The sequence below is a fragment of the Diceros bicornis genome, chromosome 4 (genome assembly GCF_020826845.1).
Source record: "Diceros bicornis minor isolate mBicDic1 chromosome 4, mDicBic1.mat.cur, whole genome shotgun sequence".
NCBI classification, from domain to species: domain Eukaryota; kingdom Metazoa; phylum Chordata; class Mammalia; order Perissodactyla; family Rhinocerotidae; genus Diceros; species Diceros bicornis.
Genome location: NC_080743.1, coordinates 2059002 through 2078211, shown reverse-complemented (window position 1 = coordinate 2078211; position 19210 = coordinate 2059002). Strand labels below are relative to the sequence as shown.

Below are 19210 nucleotides of genomic sequence, written 5' to 3'. Positions count from 1 at the left end.
AATACTTTATTATAAAATAAGCTCTGTGTTAAATGATTTTGCCCAACTGCGGTCTAATGTAAGTGTTCTGAGCACATTTAAAGTAGGCTAGGCTAAGCTAGGATGTTCAGTAGGTTAGGTGTATTGAATGTGTTTTTGACTTAGGATATTTTCAACTTATGACAGGTTTATCAGGATGTAACCCCATCATAAGTCAAGGAAGATCTGTATAAGAATGTGGCTTTTCGCCTAGTCAGTGGATTTATACAGTAAATCTTGTAGTTCCAACTTTTTAATTTTAGCAGTAACTTTGGAAAAAGCTGATACTATTATTTAAACCACAAAACCCGAAACTGCCCACTGAGTAGTGTTCTTTAATTCTTTAATCCGTCATTCTGGTGGTGTTGTTAGAGAAATGATATATTCAGTTGGTGTTCTCTTGTTTCTGCAATGCTTACAAGGTGTCTTCAAAGCTTTATTCATTACCAAATCCAAGTGTCCTGGTGTCATTGAGGCTGGATTTTCTGCGAATCATCTGCAGCCATGAGCACTATGTTACATTAAACTTACCCTGCAGCTTGCTTACTCCACCTGCATCACCGTCACCTTCTGTTTCTTCTGCAACATCTCAGGTATGCAAAGTGTATGAAAAAATATTCTTGAAGTCCACGTTTGTGAAAAAGCATTCTAGACACTGGAAAAAATTAAAAGTGACACTATTCAATAATAACTGTATGATAGGCTCTGTATTAAGTGCTTTATAAGTATTAATCATTTAATCCTAAGACCAACTCTAGGAGGTAAGGTCTATTACTATCTCCATTTTCCAGATGAAAAAACTGAAACACGGAAAGGTTAGTAACTTACCCAAGGTCACACAGTAAAACTGTCAGAAGCTAGGCTTTGAACCAGGGCACATGTTGGTTTTAGTCTGGAGCACAAGTTTTTAACCATTATGTTGTACTTCTCTTACAGGTTTATGCACATATGAGTGAATTCACCTACATAAACTCTCTTATTAAGATGCTTTCACAAATTGGGTTTTTTTGAAGCAGACACAGACTGAGTTTGGGGTGCAAGGTGTTTATTAGGGATCAGTACCTGTGAAAGGAAGGGGTCATAATTTAGCATAATTTAGCTGTGAAGCATAATTTAGCAGAGGAAGAAGTCAAACTGCAATGCAGGCCTGATGAAGCCTGCGTTCCTCTCTTGTACCCGGAAAACCCAAAAGAAACTACATGGATGTTTATAGTTTTTCACTGGGCGGCACTTGACAGCTAGTAGTTTCTCTAAAGGTGAAAAAGGGTTATTGTAGCAATTATTATGTGTCCTGTCATACAGATTGAGATTAAGGAATTTTGTGGTTTTAGTGTCACAGAAGCCTGGGTTTCCCTCCTAGTGAAACATTCTTTCTGTTATGTAATTCCTGAGGCAAATAAGCTACTTCTTAAGGTTTTAATGTCTAAGGCCAAAGTTGATCGTAACTCTTCTTAATTTTATTTTTGAGATATTAATTCCTGGGTGTAATTCCCTAGGCTAGATCAATCTCAGATGCTTAATAAAAGAAAATTTTAAACTTCACTTAGAAAGATTGGAAACCATGAGAGAACACTCACAACTTTTCGTTTTATCTTTGCAAAATATCTTGCAGATCAGCCTTTCTCCACATACTCTTACCTGGCTAACACACACTTCTTCCTGTAATGGATGAGGCGAGTCTTTTGCTTTCATCCCACATCCTCTGCCAAAGATGTGGGTACACAGTCAAGGACAAATTAATCATAGGTACAGTTCCTAAAACCTTTAATGAAACAAATTTGTTTACACTTAACTCCCTGCTGAACATCTCATTCAGCCAAGAAATTTATAGAATTTCTTCCACTATCTTGTTCCCCCTTTCTCATCTAACTACATAATTTTCACATTCTATTAGATGACAGAGACATCACTCTTTTGGGGGGGCCAAGAAGAATTTTATATACTTATTAGGAAGATGATTTCTCCGTAGAGAAATCTGAAATTTATTGTTCTTCTAAGAAACCTCATGTGAGTGACCTTGAATATGGATCAGAAGAGGATGAAGTTAAGGACACTCTTGTCTTGAACTATATCTTGGGGGATACAATTTTGCAATGTTAAAAAACTTCTTTAAAAACTCAGTGAGTGGACCATAAAATGATAGTAGTTTTCTACAGATAGTATTTTCTCTGAAATACAATTTTACTAGTATTTGGAATTTCTCTGGAAATCATTAACCTTGACTCAATATTTCTCTTGTACTCAGCAGTGAGTGCATAACACATCATTTGGATTTAGTTGCTTTCCCTTTAGAGTATGATATTAAGTGGCTAAAAGCATAGAGGAAAAAAACAGATGGGAAAGTTTCAATATGAGAAAAAAGAAATTAAAAATAATTGAAAGTGTATTTCATCATGGTTTCCTATACCAAAAGTAAGAGCGGTTACTTTCTCCAGTGTTGTTAATAGTATGTAAAATAAACTACCCTGGGCAAAGTTCATCTCACTTTCAGATACTGCTCACATTCCGTTTGTTGTAAGGCTCTGTTTATAGGGTGTTTTGTTACACAGCTGTTATAGTTTTGTTCTACCTCACTCCCAAACAGAGTTCTGGATTTTCCACAAATGTACAAGACCAGAAGATTGCAAATATGTTTGAATTGTCTGTGCCTTTCCGCCAACAACATTATTTGGCAGGACTTGTGTTAACAGAGCTGGCTGTGATTTTAGACCCTGATGCTGAAGGGTGAGTAGACCAGTTTTTGCCTTGTAGAATATCAGTTTGATTTAGGACAATGGGACGGAAGTATACCACTTAGACTTCCTCAGAATCAAAAGAATTCCACCTCTTCTTCTATTTCCCTACTCATTAAATTCCATACCCATATTATTTCTGTATTTCATCAATTTTAAGAAAGATATTCTTTCATATTTTGTCATCTCTGAATTTGAGGCTTGTCTTAGGATCAATGATATGTCATGGTTTATTTCATGACATTTTTTTCTTTCTTTCTTTCTTTTTTGTGAGGAAGATTAGCCCTGAGCTAACATCCGTTGCCAGTCTTTCTCTTTTTGCTAAAGAAGATTGGCCCTGGGCTGACATCTGTGCCCATCTTCCTCTACTTTATATGGGACGCTGCCACAGCATGGCTTGACAAGCGGTGTGTCGGTCCGTGCCTGGGATCCAAACCTGCAAACCCTGGGCTGCCAAAGCAGAGCACGAAAACTTAACCGCTACGCCACTGGGCCAGCCCCTTCTTTCTTAATAGTACATAAAATGTTTGTGCATTTTAGTAGATAGACCCAGATTTGTTGATGCACATTAGGCACATTTCAATTGAGGAAAATAGGCTAGTTTTCTGTTTGATTCGTTGTGAAGAAAATGTATCATTTGCCATCATACTATGTATCATTTTATTTCAAAATTTGCCCTATAAGCAAATATCCTTAGGTTTTAAAACCTTCTAAAATTGTGTACACTTTTAGAGGATTTTTGGAAATTGATATAGTAAATAGAGAAGGGTGTATTGTCTGATGGTTGAATTTATAAAAATAGCCTGATTTGTTGTGGTCTAGCATCCGTATGGGGCACTTCTTTTTTTAAAAAAAAAATCTGTATGACCATAACTCACTTGGGTAATAATTGCTTTTTAAAAAAATTTTTCTCATAATAAGATCATCAGGAGTTTATAATGCAGCTTAACCTTGCGTAGGAGTTCCAGAGAACAAAAGGAGATACCTTTGAGCAGGTTTTACAAGGGTCCTCTGATGTATTTGTTGAATGAATGAAAGAGGAGGTTTGTAAAGTTCTTAGCAATAGTCAGGGACATAGTTGATTCTTAATAAATTGTGAAAGGCTAAATCTGCAAATGAAGGGCGTGTGTTTTTTCATAATGGCAACTTCCCACATTAGGAATATAGCTTAAAGAAGTAGTTTTTCACATTGTGTTCTTCAGAACTATAGGTTATGAAGAGGTGCTTAATGGGTTTCCATATAGCATGGGGTGGAGGATGCAGATATTGGAACATGGAGAGGACAGACTAAGTGAATGAAACTCTGGGCCTCCCATCCCTGCTTGCCACCATATTTTGCCATTTGACAAACGAATGTGGTGTCATTTGGAGGAAACACAGGGATCCATTGTTTGGGGGGAAAAAACACACTCTGAAAACAACTTCTAAACATACTAGCTTTGTTTAATATCTGATATATCTCAATCATTTGAATCTGTATTTCCAATATTTTTACTCGGTACATATATCAGCATGTTTTTGGTTACAAGAAACAGAAAACCTTTCTTCAGGCTGGCTTTATTAAAGGAAGTAAATTTATTATTTCATAATTGGAAGGAAGATAGGGTGTTTAGCACAGTACAGTCAGCAGCTGATTGATATCTTAGGTTCTGGTTCTTCACATCTCTGCCTCTGCCGGAAGCATCAGCCTTGTCCTAAGGCTAGCATCTCTTGTCACTGCAAGGTGGTTGCCACTGGCAATTCAGGTTAAATTCTTCCTTGTTCATGTCCAACAGGAGAGAGAGGGGAAGTTCTCTTCCCAACCATGCATTGTAAATCTTTCCTTTGGACTGTTTGGCTCAGTTGCCTATCCTGTGCTATTGCAGTCACCAGAGCAATGCCAGATTGCTGGATGGATTAGATCCATTCCACTCAGATGTGGTGCTTGCACTGGTGTCAGTTCATGGGTTGTTTGTTACGGAGCACAACAAGATCAGGAGCTGTGCCAGTTGTAACTCACCTATGTCACTAAATACACTGCCTGGGTCATACAACCTTTTTTTTTTTGTAGACCTTCTCAATTAAGGAAGCAATGAGTTGATTAACATTTTATCTCTTCTCAGACTGGTGACAAAACAGTTTGCTAACTGGCTGCTTTAAGTGGCAGGGCCAGTCTAATTAGCATCTACTCCTGAAACTGAGGATGGAGTCAGCTTCCCTTGAGTCCTAGGGGGAGGAATGTATACTTGAAAAAATGTGAGTTCTATTAAGAAGGAAGACAGAGGAGGTAGGTATTGTGTAGGTGTTCAGCAGTGTCTGATATGGAGAATAGAGAGTTCTAGCAGTCAACTATTTCTGCGATTTTTTTTTTCATGTTGAGGGTCAATTCTATTAAAATAGGTTTGCTGTGTTTCTGTAGAACAATATAGGATTTATGAAACAATTCTTTTCTGCTATTTTACCTCTTCAAGCTAGCATGTGTTGGTCTTTGACACTTGGAAAGATTTTCTGTAAAGTCCGGAAAGCAATAATGATTGTCTTCACTACCCCTCTTTCTTTGTCTATTCAGTTAAACAAGATGTGGGAAGAGCTTTAAACCTAGTACACAGGATTATAACCTTAGTTTTTAGTGCTGCTTATTTCTTCCTTTTCTCACTCTTTCCTGCAGCCCATTAGTAAATTCCACAGATACTACCTCCAAGATACATCCCAAATTCAGCCACTCCTCCCCATCCTCACAGCTGCTCCCCTAACCATGCTTCCACTCTTGCCTCCCTAAATCCTTTTTCTACACAGCAGCGTGAATGATCTTTTAGAAATGAGAATCAGATTATGTCACTTCCTTGCTTAAAATCGTCAATGTGAGTGTATGCCTTTACAATAGCACTTAAAATAAAATGCAGACTTTCAATAATAGTCCTCAAAGCCCTATATATCTGGCTCTTGTCCACTCCTGCCACTCTGCCCTCCTCCTCACACACTAAAATCTAGCCATCCTGGCCTTTTTCTGTTTCTCTGTGTGCCAAACTCCTTCCCACCATAGAGCCTTTGCACTTGAATTTTTCTCTGCCTGAAGCAATACTCAAATTGCCCTAAGATCTTCACAGAGACATTTCCTCCTAATGGTTCTCCAGGTCTCCACTTAGTCAGCATCTTCTCAGTGAGGCTTTCATTGACCACCCAATCTAAATTAGCTTAGTTGCCCCTGCCACAATCATTAACCATATGACCCTGTTTTATTTTCTGTAGGACGCTTACCTGAAATTTGCTTGTTTGTTTCTTATCTGTCTCCTTCTGTTAGAATGTGAGCTCCCGAGAGCAGGCACTTTGTCTTCTTGTTCACTGCCGTATTCCCAGGGCCTTAGGACTGTATCTGGTACAAAGTGGACACTTGATAAATATGTTAATTCAATGAATGAATGATTGACTGTGAGAGGCTCATATCTCATCTCCAAATTTTACATTCTTTAGAGGTGTATAGATAAAATACAGCATATGTTGTCTTAGATAGCTGTTGAGAGGAATGCTTTTCTTTTTACTGTATCTGCTTGCTAAATAATCAAGAATAATTCCTTGAGTAGCAATAATAAGTTCTTAATTGACCAAAGATTTGCTCTCAAGAAACTTTCATTATAGTTAGTAAGCTAAGACTATGAAACAATATACTGTGATTAAATGCTAATTTTGTAGTATAGACATAGTTCTGTAGAAGACTAACACCTTTATACAACATTTGTAACATTGAATTATTACGGTCATAATGATGTTTCAGTCAACAAGACTGCATATTCGACAGTGGTCCCGTAAGATTGGTACCACACAGCCTAGGTATGTAGGAGGCTGTGTCATCTAGGCTTATGTAAGTACACTGTATGATGTTCGCACAATGACAAAATCGCCCAACAACGCCTTTCTCAGAATGTGTCCCTGTAGTTACGTGACACATGACTGTATTTTTGTGTCTGTGTTTCTCTTTTACTAAAGTGAGCTCCTTAAGAACAGGGACAATGTCTTATCTCCAACATCTGGAATAGGATATTGCAGGTCCTGCATAAGTATGTATTTAAAGCTGAATGTGATTGAGTAATATAGACACGAAAAGGCTTCATGAAGATGAGTGGATAGAGTTTAGTAGGTTGAAGTCTGGGCTGGTAGCTACTGGGAGATAAGGAATATATACCCAGGTGTGGGAATCATGACTGGTGATACATGAAGTCAAAAGGGAGAACACAAAAAGTAAATGACCAGATCTGAGACTTGGGAAAAATGAGAGAGAGGATGAGGAAGGATGGGAACTATTTGGAGAAAATATTGAGAAGAGAAAGTATAAGATGACTGTGTCAAGTAGAGAGCTGGAGAATGAAATCTCAGATATGTTAGTTAGATGGGTTCTTTTTTTTAAAATTTAAGTATAATTGACATACAATATCCTATTAGTTTCAGGTGTACATTATAGTGATTTGATATTTATATATATTATGAAATGATCACCATGATTAGTCTAGTTACCATATGTCACTATAGAAATTTATTACAATTTTATTGACTACATTCCCTATGCCATGCATTACATCCCCATGACTTATTTATTTTATAACTGAAAGTGTGTACCTCTCAATCCCCTTCACCTATTTTGCCTGTTCCCCAACCCCTGCCTCCTCTGGTAGCCACCAGTGTGTTCTCTGTATCTGTGAGTCTGTTTCTGTTTTGTTTTGCTTGTTCATTTGTTTTGTTTTTCAGGTTCCATGTATACGTGAGATCATACAGTACTTGTCTTTCTCTGTCTGACTTATTTCACTTAGCATAATGCCCTCTAGGTCCATCCATGTTGTTGCAAATGGCAAGATTTCATTCTTCTTTATAGCTGAGTAGTATTCCATTGTATATATACACCACATCTCTTTATCTGTTCATCTATTGATGGATGCTTAGGTTGCTTCCATATCTTGGCTATTGTAAATAATGCTGCAATGAACATAGGGGTGCGTATATCTCTTCCAGTTCGTATTTTCATTTTCTTCAGGTGTATAACCAGAAGTGAGATTGCTGGATTATATGGTAATGCCATTTTGAATTTTCTGAGGAACCTCCATACTGTTTCCCATAGTGGCTGCACCGTTTACATTCCCACCAACAGTGTACAAGGGTTCCCTTTCTCTACATCCTCACCAACACTTGTTATTTCTTGTCTTTTTGTTACTAGTGCTTCTGACAGGTGTGAGATGGGATATGGTTCTTGACAATGTTTAAAAATATGCTTTCTGAATAAAAAACCTGGAAGGGAGAAGAAAGAATCTCCAGCTAGATTTCATATGGAGCTTATAAAATGGCAGATAAGATCAAGGGCTCTGGAGAAAGACTACCTGGTCTCAAATCCCAGCTCTTAAATCTGCTATGTGATCTTCAAAGAGACAAAGGCAAATATTTACTGGGAAAGGCAATGCTAAGGCACTGTGCTAAAAGCATATTGTATAAATTCTGTAACTTAATTCTCACAACCACCTTATAAGGTAGGTTTCTACCCTGGTATCATAGACAGGGAAACAGAGGTTAAGTATCTTCGAAAAATCATTTAGCTGCTAAATGATGAAGCTAGTGCAGTATGGTGTTGTAAGCATTTAGAAACTTAGTTTCAAAGAAAAGGAGTAGATATTAAGTAAATAGAAACACTTCATATAGACTGCACATTCAGGAAGTGTATTACTGGAGAAATAGTATAATAGTTTATTACTAATAGAAATGTGATATAAGCTAGAGGAAACTAGTTTCAAGTGAACGTGTATTTTCAAGATAGGAAAGCCTTGTTTGAAGAAGAAGAGGAGTTAGTGGGGGGACATTGAAGCTATTGAAGAAAGATGGGGTTCGTTGAACATGTGGGGAAATTACATTCTGAGAAAAGATACAACTTTTTCTGAGACAAAAAGAAAGATTATTTGGTAGCTATAAAGATGGTAGCTATAAAGAGATGTGTTAAAAGATCTGACCAGAGCAAATTCAGAATGGCTTTTCTTTCCTAGAAGAAAGAAATTGGAGACAAGTTCTTTTTTTTTTTGGTGAGGAAGATCGGCCCTGAGCTAACATCTGCCAATCCTCCTCTTTTTGCTGAGGATGACTGGCCCCGGGCTAACATCCATGCCCATCTTCCTCCTTTATATGGGACGCCGCCACAGCATGGCTTGACAAGTGGTGCGTCGGTGTGCACCCGGGATCCGAACCGGCAAACGCCGGGCTGCCGCAGTGGAGTGCGCGCACTTAACCGCTTGCGCCACCAGGAGATAAGGTCTTTTACTGAGATTGATGGTGAGAGGCTTAGGGAGAGAAAAGGAGATCTGAAAGTGCTGCTAGGTGCAGTGTTCGGGGCCAGTTGACGTTGGATGAATTTTTAATTAGAGTGGTTTGCATAGTTAAAGTACCTTCACTCTAAGAAGAGAGGCCAAAAAAAGTGTAAGGATGTGAGTGACCCATACTAGTGCAGTAGCCCCGTTGAAACTTGGGGGATTGGGAGTCTAGAAAAGCTGTGAGGGCCCAAATGAGGTATATGAGCAAGGAATTTCAGCTTAAATAGAGATGCCAAAGGCAACCCCAGCCTACGGACTACATAATCCATTAGGTAGAGGATTTTCCTTTTAGAAAAAGGAAATAAAAGTTAATTTGGGGTACATATGAAGAGACCTCATTTGGTGAAATAAAATTTACAGCTACTTAAAATTTTTTTTGCTTTAAAATATAACTATAACTAGTCTTAAGTTATTTACTATTAAAATTTACTAATAAGAAGTTAGTGTAAAAAAATATTAGATTTACTCCTAAGTGAATTTGTGTGGGATTTCCTTTTCCCTCGATTCTTATTTTATACAGAGAGACATTCATTAATTTTAAAATGAGAAGTGTTTTATAGGAATACTTGCAAGTGTGTGGCAAAGGTAAGAAGCTGAACAAAATGGATTCAGTACCAGGAGTTACTGTTTGCTTTAAAGACATTAACTAACGTCTGTGACCTTACTGCTGCTGCTTCTTCCTCTTTTTAAATAGACTGTTTGGATTGCATAAGAAAGTCATCAATATGGTGCACAATTTACTATCCAGCCATGACTCAGACCCACGGTTCTCCGACCCCCAGATAAAGGCTCGGGTGGCCATGTTGTATCTCCCTCTGATTGGCGTTATCATGGAGACTGTTCCTCAGCTGTATGATTTTACAGGTACTTAGTATATTTCAGACAACTTGTAAAGATGAATCTCAGTGTTTAAAAGTGTTAGAAAATATCTCAAGGATAAAGATCTTGTTTTAGGAAAAGAAATATCAGGAAATGTGCATTGACATAAGTAAACTAAATACTTAACTATTTCACTGGAAAACTTTTGACTATGTAAGTGAATTCACTGCAAGTTTCCTATAAGTAGTTCTTATGATGAATTTTAAGTTAATGATTTTATAACATTTCTATACCTATCTTTTAGGAACTAGGTTTTTTTGTGTGAGTATGTACTGTGCATCTGAAAAAAAATACAAGAAAACTTGACAGATGTGTATAACCTTTAGTCTCTATTTTATTCATATATATATAATTGAAATTAATATTCACCTGAATATTAAGAATTATGTTTATTGCCAACACTGGGTTAGTAAGTTGAAGTTATGTTGCTTTTTAAAAACTAGAACTCACAAAGTTTTATTGCTCTTGCTTTCCATATTTAGAATTTACTTAAATTCCTTCATTTGCCCTAATGAAAACCGTGTAGCTTGCATTTAAATTAGTAATTAACTTGATAACAGTAGTTAACTGTTATAATATAACAGTACTTCCAGTTCAATAAAAACAAAAACATTTACTTAGTACCTAATATGAATTAAGAACTTTGACAGTTGCTGGTGATGCAAAGATGACCCAACTCCTTACCTTTGCAGGACTGATAGTTGAGCAGTTTTCCCAGTATTTTGATCGCTAAAGTGGGTTTCCACCTGAAAACATAAATGTTTATATTATCACATCTTCTTTCACTAGCAAGTTAAAATTCTCTACAAAACTATAAATTATTACTGTAGGAATGAGTTAATGTTTAAAATATTGTTTAAAATAAATCTAATGATAAATATTACATGTTAACAGGTTTGTCTTTTAAAGAGTAGTGGAGACTAGGAAAGGAAATTGCATGTGCAATAACGATTAGTTAAGCTAGACAGAAGTTTTGTTATTTATTTATTTTTGGATTATTTTTTTCCAGAAACTCACAATCAAAGAGGAAGACCAATTTGTATCGCCACTGATGATTATGAAAGTGAGAGCGGAAACATGATCAGCCAGACAGTTGCCATGGCAATTGCAGGAACATCGGTTCCTCAGCTAACGAGGCCCGGCAGTTTCCTCCTCACATCAACGGTAAAAACAACACTCCTGTAAAGTTTTTCCTGGAAAGACAGACGTATACAAGGATATACCCTTAAATAACTGGGATGATTGTACTAGCTGATGCAAAAGTACTCTTTTTATTTATTTTTATGGAAACGTTAATGTTCTGAAACTATTGCCTATCTCGTACTAAGTTGTTTTAAGACTTATTAATTACCTTTAAAGCTCTGTACTCTGTCATTCAGAATTCTGAAAATTATCTTATTATATATAGCACATTTTTTAATCCATTTTATTCTTTATCAACCCTAATAAATATCATCAGTCGTTTATCAAATGAGAATATGTTTTTTAATCTGTGAAGATTTATACTTTTTCATGTTTTAAAAAATTGATATTTACTCTGCCCTGGTATTATTTCCCCACTTAAAGAGGGAAGGATGTGGGGGTAGGAGGAAGCAAACTGCCCAGAGAGCAAGATCAAGTTCTAACAGTTTTAAATTACTCTTTCAGAAAAATGCAGTAATATTTATAGAAGCTGTCCTATGTGACAATATTTTATTGAGATATAATTTACATATCAAAAGATTCACCCACTTTAAGTGTACAATTTCATAGTTTTTAGTATATTTACCAGGTTGTGCAGCCATGACCACAATCTAATTTTAGAACATTTACGTTACACCAAAAAGAACCCTTAGACCTGTTAGCAGTCCCTCCTGATTACTCTCCAGTCCCAGGCAGCAACTAATCAACTTTCTGTCTTTATAGATTTGCCTATTCTAGACATTTCATTTAATTGGAATTATACACTATGTGATCTTTTGTATCTGGCTTCTTTTCACTAAGCATAATGTTTTTGAGGTTTATCCATGTTGTAACATTTATCAGTACTTCTTTTTTTTTTTATTGCCAAACAATATTCCATTATATTGATATACCAGTTTTTGTTTATCCATTTGTTAGTTGATGAACCTTTGGATCATTTCCACTTTTCGGCTGTTAGGACTAATGCCACTATGAACATTTGTGTACAGGTCTTTGTGTGCACATTTGTTTTTGTTTCTCTTAGATACCTAGGAGTGGTTTTGCTGGGTCAGGTAGTATCTCTGTTTAACATTTGAGAAACTTCTAAACTTTTTTTCAAACTGGCTATACCATTTTACATTTACTAGCAATATAAAGATTCCTGTTTCTCCATATTCTCACCAACACTTTTTATTATCTGTCTCTTTTATTATAGCTACCTCTGTGGGTGTGACGTGGTATGTCATGGTTTTGATTTGCATTTCCTCAATGTCTCCTGATGTTGAACATCTTTTTATTTGCTTATTGGCACATTTTTTGTATATCTCTTTAAAGAAAAATCCAAATTCTTTGCCATTTTAAAATTGTGTAATTCATCTTCTTGTTATTGAGTTGAAAGAATTCTTTATATATTCTGGATACAAATCCCTTTTCAGATATGTGATTTGCACATATTTTCTTCCATTCTGTGGATTATCTTTTCACTTTCTTTTTTTTTTTTTTCGATGAGGAAGATTGGCCTTGAGCTAACACCTGTTGCCAATCTTTCTCTTTGTGCTTAAGGAAGAGTGGCCTTGAGCTAACATCTGTGCCCATCTTCCTCCATTTTGTATGTAGCATGGCTTGATGAGTGGTATAAGTCCACATCCGGGATCCGAACCCCGAGAACTCAGGCCGCCCAAGCGGAGCACTCCAAACTTAACCACTATGCCACCAGGCCAGCCCCATCTTTTCACTTTTTTTTTAGGGGAGTGAGGAAGATTGGTTAATCTTCCTCCTTTTGCTGAGGAACATTGGCCCTGGGCTATCACCGTGCCCATCCTCCTCTATTTTATATGTGGGATGCTGCCACAGCATGGCTTGATGAGCAGTGCGTAGGTCCACGCCCGGGATCTGAACCTGCGAACCCCGTGCCGCCGAAGTGGAGCGTGCAGACTTAACCACTACACCACCAGGCTGGCCCCCGTCATTTCACTTTCTTGATGGTGTCATTTGAAATGCACAAGTTTTAAATTTTGATGAATTCTAATTTATCAATTTTTTCTTTTATCCCTTGTAGTTTTGGTGATATTATACATACAAAAGAATATATAACGTACATGTACAATTAAAGTATAATAATAGAAGAAATAGCAGTATTCACACCACCCAGCTTCAGAAAGAGAACATTGCAAATACCTTGGAAGTTCCCCTTCTGCCCTTCTCAGTTCCATCCCTACCTCCCCTCAAAATGACCACTGTTCTCAATTTTATTGACCTTGCTTTTCGTTTTGTTAAACTTTTCTTTTGTGAAATATACTACGCATGAAAAAGTACTTAGTACGTAAATGTACAAGTTTACAACCTATTAAAAAATAAACACTTTTGTAACCACCACTCAGGACAAAAAAACAGAACATTGGCTGTCTTTCAGAAATCCTTTCCATGCTTTTCCCCACCATAGCTATCCACCAAGCCACCTACTATCCTGATTAATGAAGTAGTTGCTTAATTTTGTTTCTAGTTTTACCATCTCAGTTTGCATCCCTAAATACTATAGTTTAGTTTTAAATTATGTCTTTAATATTCATCCATGTTATACAATGTAGCTATAAATCACTGATTTTCATTTCTGTATGATATTTCATTTTCTGATTATAGATCAATTTATTTACCCATTCTATTGATAGATGCATAAAATTTTCTTGGCATACAATGTTCTAAATATTTTCTATGATCTTTTTAATGTCTGTAATATCTGTAGTAGGTTTAAACTCTTTCATTTTTGTGACTGGCTCTTTGTACCTTTTCTTAATCAGTCCCACCAGAAATTTGAATATATCTTTAGTCTTTATAAATCAACTTGGGGACACTGTTGATCCTTACTTTTGAATGTTTATCTTTGTTTACTGTCTTCTACTTTCTTTGGGTTTATATTGATTCTCTTTTTCTAACTTCTTGAAATGGAGGCTTAATTCGCTAATTTTTGTCCTTTCTTCTTTGATGCGTATTTTAAGCCTGTGCATTTTCCTTAAATTATTGTTTTAATTACATGCCACAATTGATATGTAGCATTTTCTTATTCATTTCAAAATATATCTAAAGTTCATTATGATTTCTTTTTAGATGTTTGGGCTATTAAGTTGTTTTTGTTTTGCAATTTCCAGTTTCATGTAACTCTATGTTTTCTAGTAATTTCTAGTAAATCTAATTTCTAGTAGTCTTTTTGTTTCTGATTTTGGCCTAATTATATGATCAGAGAACTTAGCCTATGTGATTTCAGTTTGTTATATCTGTGGCAGCTCGCTTTATGGTCTAGTATATGGTCAGTTTTTGCAAATATCTCATGTATTTGAAAAGAACGCATATTCTTCAATTATTAGTTACAGTCTTCTCTATTCGTCTAATACCTCAAATTTGTTAATCTTTAAATCTTTGTTTTTACTGAGTTCTGTCTGCTTATTCTAATATCCCACTACAATTGTGGTTTTGTAATTTCTCCTTGTCATTCTGTCAAATTTTTGTTTTATTTCCTTTGAGGCCTTATTATGAAATGTCTAACAATTTAGAATATTACATATTTTTTGATGGATTGCACCTTTTATCAACATGAACTGTAGTACTTTTTTTTTGCCTTAAAGTCTATTTTGTATACTGTTAGTGTAGCTATCTGAGTTTCTTTTGCCTTGTATACATATATGACATGATTTTTTCTATCCTCTTACTTTCAGTGTTTTCAGTTAATGTTTTAAATTTTTTTTTTTTTTTGTGAGGAAGATCAGCCCTGAGCTAACATCCATGCTAATCCTCCTCTTTTTGCTGAGGAAGACCGGCTCTGAGCTAACATCTATTGCCAATCCTCCTCCTTTTTTTTTCCCCCAAAGCCCCAGTAGATAGTTGTATGTCATAGTTGCACATCCTTCTAGTTGCTGTGTGTGGGACACGGCCTCAGCATGGCCAGAGAAGCGGTGAGTCGGTGCATGCCCAGGATCCGAACCCAGGCCGCCAGCAGCGGAGTGCGCGCACTTAACCGCTAGGCCACGGGGCCGACCCTTTTAAATGTTTTAAGCTTATGTTTTAGATGTGTCTTTTATAAACAGAGTGTAGTTAGATCTGATCTTATATTTTTAAAATCTGGTCTGTTAATCTTTGTCTTTCACTAGAGTTTTTAATCCATTTACATTTAGTATAATTAAATTTAATGAACTTAACATTTTAATTTTATTTTATATTGTACCACCCATTTTGTGTTTCTTTTTGTCTCATTTATTGTCTTCTTTTGGATTATTTTTTTCTCATTCCATTTTTTCCGTGTTCTACTTTTTGCTGTTAGTTTGGAAGTTACACATTCTGTTTCTATTCTTTTTATGATTGTATTAGAAATCATAGTATGCTTCCTTAAATTATCCAGTCTAATGTTAATCATTACCTTTACTTTCACATTGGTTAATAGAAGGCCCTTAGAACAGTTGACTTTACATCCCTCCCAATTTAAATGCTGTTTTCATGCATTTTAAGTTTTATATGTCATTAAACCTCACAAGACATTATTATTATTTTATAGCTAGATAGAATCAGTTATCATTTAGATTCACCCATGTGTTCACCACTTTATTTGCTCTTCATTTGTTCCCGAATTTGTGACCTTCTATATTAGGTATTGTTCTTCTTTGTGAAATATATCCTTTAGAATTTTCTATGCATGGTGAGGAACTCTCTGTGTTTGTTTGAAAAATGTCTTTATTTGACCTTCACTCTTTAGGAGTTTTTTTTTTTTTTTGAGAAATAGCATCTTAATTTCCTCTGTTTTCTTTCAGCATGCTGAGGGCATTGTTCCTAACTTCTCATTAGCATTGCTGCTTTTCATAAGTCAGCTGTGATGAAACTGCTGCTACTTTGAAGATAATCTTTTTTTCTCTCTTGCTCTTTTGCTTCTTTATGACATTCTCCTTAGGATTGAATTTCTGTGGTTTCACTCTGCTAAGTGTAGTTTTGAATTTCTTTATATTTATTCCAGTTGGTATTTTTTGGGCTTTTTAAATCTGGGGTTTAGCATCTTTTTTCAGTTCTATGAAATTCTCGGCTATTATCTGCCCAAATATGTTCTCTTCTCCATTCTGTTTTTACTCTTTCCATATTCCAGTTAAACATGTTAGTCCTTTTTATTGCTTCCTTTGTGTCTCTGTTCTTCCGTGTGTTCCACCTTTTTGTTAACCTGTGCTTTTTGCTGGATTGTTTCTTTGGATCTATCTTCCAGTTTACTAATTCTCTCCTGTACCCAATATTACATTAAACCAATCCACTGAGTTCTTAATTTGGTTATTGTGTAAAATTTTTTCAGTTTTCAAAGTTCTATTTGTTTCTTCTATTTTTTTTTAATACTCTTTTCTTTATACTCTCAAGTGTGCAGTCAAAATTTTTAATCATATTTTGGGCAAGGGTGCACAGAAGGTGTGATTGTTTTTATAATCTGATAATTTCAATATCTCAAGTCTTTGTGTACCTGTTTCTCTTGTCTGGCTTTTACTCATGATGTATTGCCTGCTTGCATGCCTGGTTCTTTGACTGTGTACTGGACTTGATATTTGCAGTATTATTTGTAAGTATAATAAGAGTCTTGGAATTATGGTTTCTTCTTTCAGAGAAGATTTGTTGATTGATATTACCAGACCAGAATTACCGTTTTTTTTTAATGCCTTAGGAGAATAGAGAAAACAGTCCCTTAATCATTTTTTCTCGGGCTTAATTCTCTGATGGAACCTTGGTTGAGAAAGACTGTTCTGGATACTAATCTCAGGTTGGTTTATATGCAGCATATTTCAACTATTTCATGGTGTGCCTTTTCAATCTATTTATTTATGTATTTGAATGAACACACATTCTTGATTTTAATGTAGGCAAATGTGACCGTCTTTTTGTGGCTTATGGTTTCTGCTTTTTGTGTCTTATTTAAGAAATCCTATCCTACCCCCAAGATCATAAATATATTCTCTTATATTTCCTTGTAAAAGTTTTGCCTTTTATATTTATGTTCTTTCTTTGTATGGAATCTATTTTTTGTACAGTGATACAAGGTAGGAATCTACTTTTATTTTTTTCTCTAGGGAAATCAGTCATCTAAAGACCATTTATTGAACAATCCATCCTTCCACCGCTGATCCATAGTGCCAGCTCTGTTACATATCAGATTTTCATATATGCATAAGATGTTTTTTGTACTTTCTATTCTATTTCATTAGACTATTTGTCTATCCATATGCCAATATCAAATTGTCATAATCATTCTAACTTTTTAGTAAATGTTGATATCTGGTAGAGCAAATTTGTTCTCAGTCTTACCTGGTTCTTCCTCAAAAGTGTCCTGGTTGTTGTTGGCCCTTTGCTCTTCCCCGTTAAATTTAAAAATTAATTTGTCAGCTTCCAGGAGAAACCTGGCTGGTATTTTTGATTGAAATTGCATTGATCCTATAGGACAGTTTGGGAAAAATCTGACATCTTTCCATTACTGAGTCTTTTTCGTGTCTGTCCAGCTTTCTTCAAAAGTGATTGGCAGTTTATGTGGGGGTTTAAGAAATGTCATTATATGCCTCTTTGTCAAATTCAGGTTAATTGTAAATTTTATTTCTAAAAAATCAGTCATAGAGAATTTAGTCAGTATATTTATACATATCTGAAATTTCAGCTATAGAAAATGCCTGCTTTTAAAATAAAGGAGCATTTTCGTTATCAGAGAGCAGGTGCATTTGGGAGTGGGGGCAGTTATTTGTGTCCAGGTCAGAAGCAGTAGAGCATAGTGAGTTAAGTGAATTTTTATAGGTGAATTCACTTACATGTGCATGCATCCATGAGAGGCAGTAAACATAGTGGATAAGATCTTGGTCTCTGAAGCCACACTTTCTGCGTTTGAATCCCAGTCCCACCATTTACTACAGAATACTTGTACAAAATACTTAACTTCTTGATGTCTCACTTTTCTTGTCTGTAAGATAGGCTGAGTAATAATATTTATCTGTTTGGATAGTTGCAGGGGATAAATAAATTAATATGCATAAAGTGTTTAATACAGTGCCCAGCACAGAGTAAGCATTCCATAAGTACGGTGCCCGGCACAGAGTAAGCATTCTGTGAGAGTCAGCTGCTCTCATTATCATCATCTAGAATAGAGGGAATATTAGGGTAGTAGTTGAGATCATGACCTCAACCGTTAAATATGTTTAGCTTTCCTTTCTCCTTCCTCTCAACATCCCTTCCACTGCTTTATTATGATTTAGCATATTTATTAACCAAATATTAGAATGTAGTATAATAGTGAGGAGTGTAAACTTTGGAGTCTGGTTAACCAGGACTAACATCTTGGCTTTACCTTTTCTTATATGTGATTTAGGGCAAATTACTTAATCTCTAGCCTTTAGTTTCCTTTCCTATAAACTAGAAATAATAGTAGTTAATACCATCTGATAAAATTGTGGTGAGAAGTAAATAAGAAAAAGTGATTAGGATAATGTCTAGCACATTTCAAATTTTATTTTTTGTCATCATCATTATTGTCATCTTGTATTCAAAAATTGAGATGATACAACATGGTTGGTAATATTTTTGGAGGACTAAATGAAATAATGTATGAAAAGTGCTTAGCGTGATGACTGAAACAGAGTAAATATCCAATAAATGGTACCATACACAAGTTCTTATTCTTAGGGTTTCATTTATATTTCACATACCATATACTAATGTAGATTAAAGATTGAAAATGGTGTTTTAACCTTACATGCTGTAGATAAAAATAGCTTTTTACTTACATATGGTCTAATATTTTCCCTTTATGTCAATGGCCCTTGATAGGAAATAGTGATTCCCTAAACCTGATAAACGTTTTTCTTATCACTGTCAAGTCTTATACTACTCTTATGTACTGTGAGTCAGTTGCTTTTTTCCTTTATTTTCATCATTTCTTATATTCTGTGGTAGATATCTTAGTTTTTTTCTTGGTTTTTTTTGTGAGGAAGATCGGCCCTGAGCTAACATCTGCCAATCCTCCTCTTTTTTTTTTTCTTGCTGAGGAAGACTGGCCCTGGGCTAGCATCCGTGCCCATCTTCCTCCACTTTATATGGGACACCGCCTCA

At 35.7% G+C, this 19210-nt stretch overlaps 1 protein-coding gene across 7 annotated transcripts in view; it reads left to right on the top strand.

Annotated features, from left to right (window-relative positions):
* Nucleotides 1-19210, top strand: part of DOCK7 (dedicator of cytokinesis 7) — a 185707-nt gene that overhangs the window by 122609 nt on the left and 43888 nt on the right. For 6 of the 7 annotated variants that reach the window (XM_058538191.1, XM_058538190.1, XM_058538189.1 and 3 more), the window contains 4 exons: nt 441-611; nt 2603-2742; nt 9762-9931; nt 10956-11110. In XM_058538191.1, coding sequence (XP_058394174.1) covers nt 441-611; nt 2603-2742; nt 9762-9931; nt 10956-11110 — 636 coding nt within the window. Of the gene's footprint in view, nt 1-440; nt 612-2602; nt 2743-7932; nt 8252-9761; nt 9932-10955; nt 11111-19210 lie in introns of those variants that run through there. The other variant, XM_058538194.1, reaches the window with a different exon arrangement.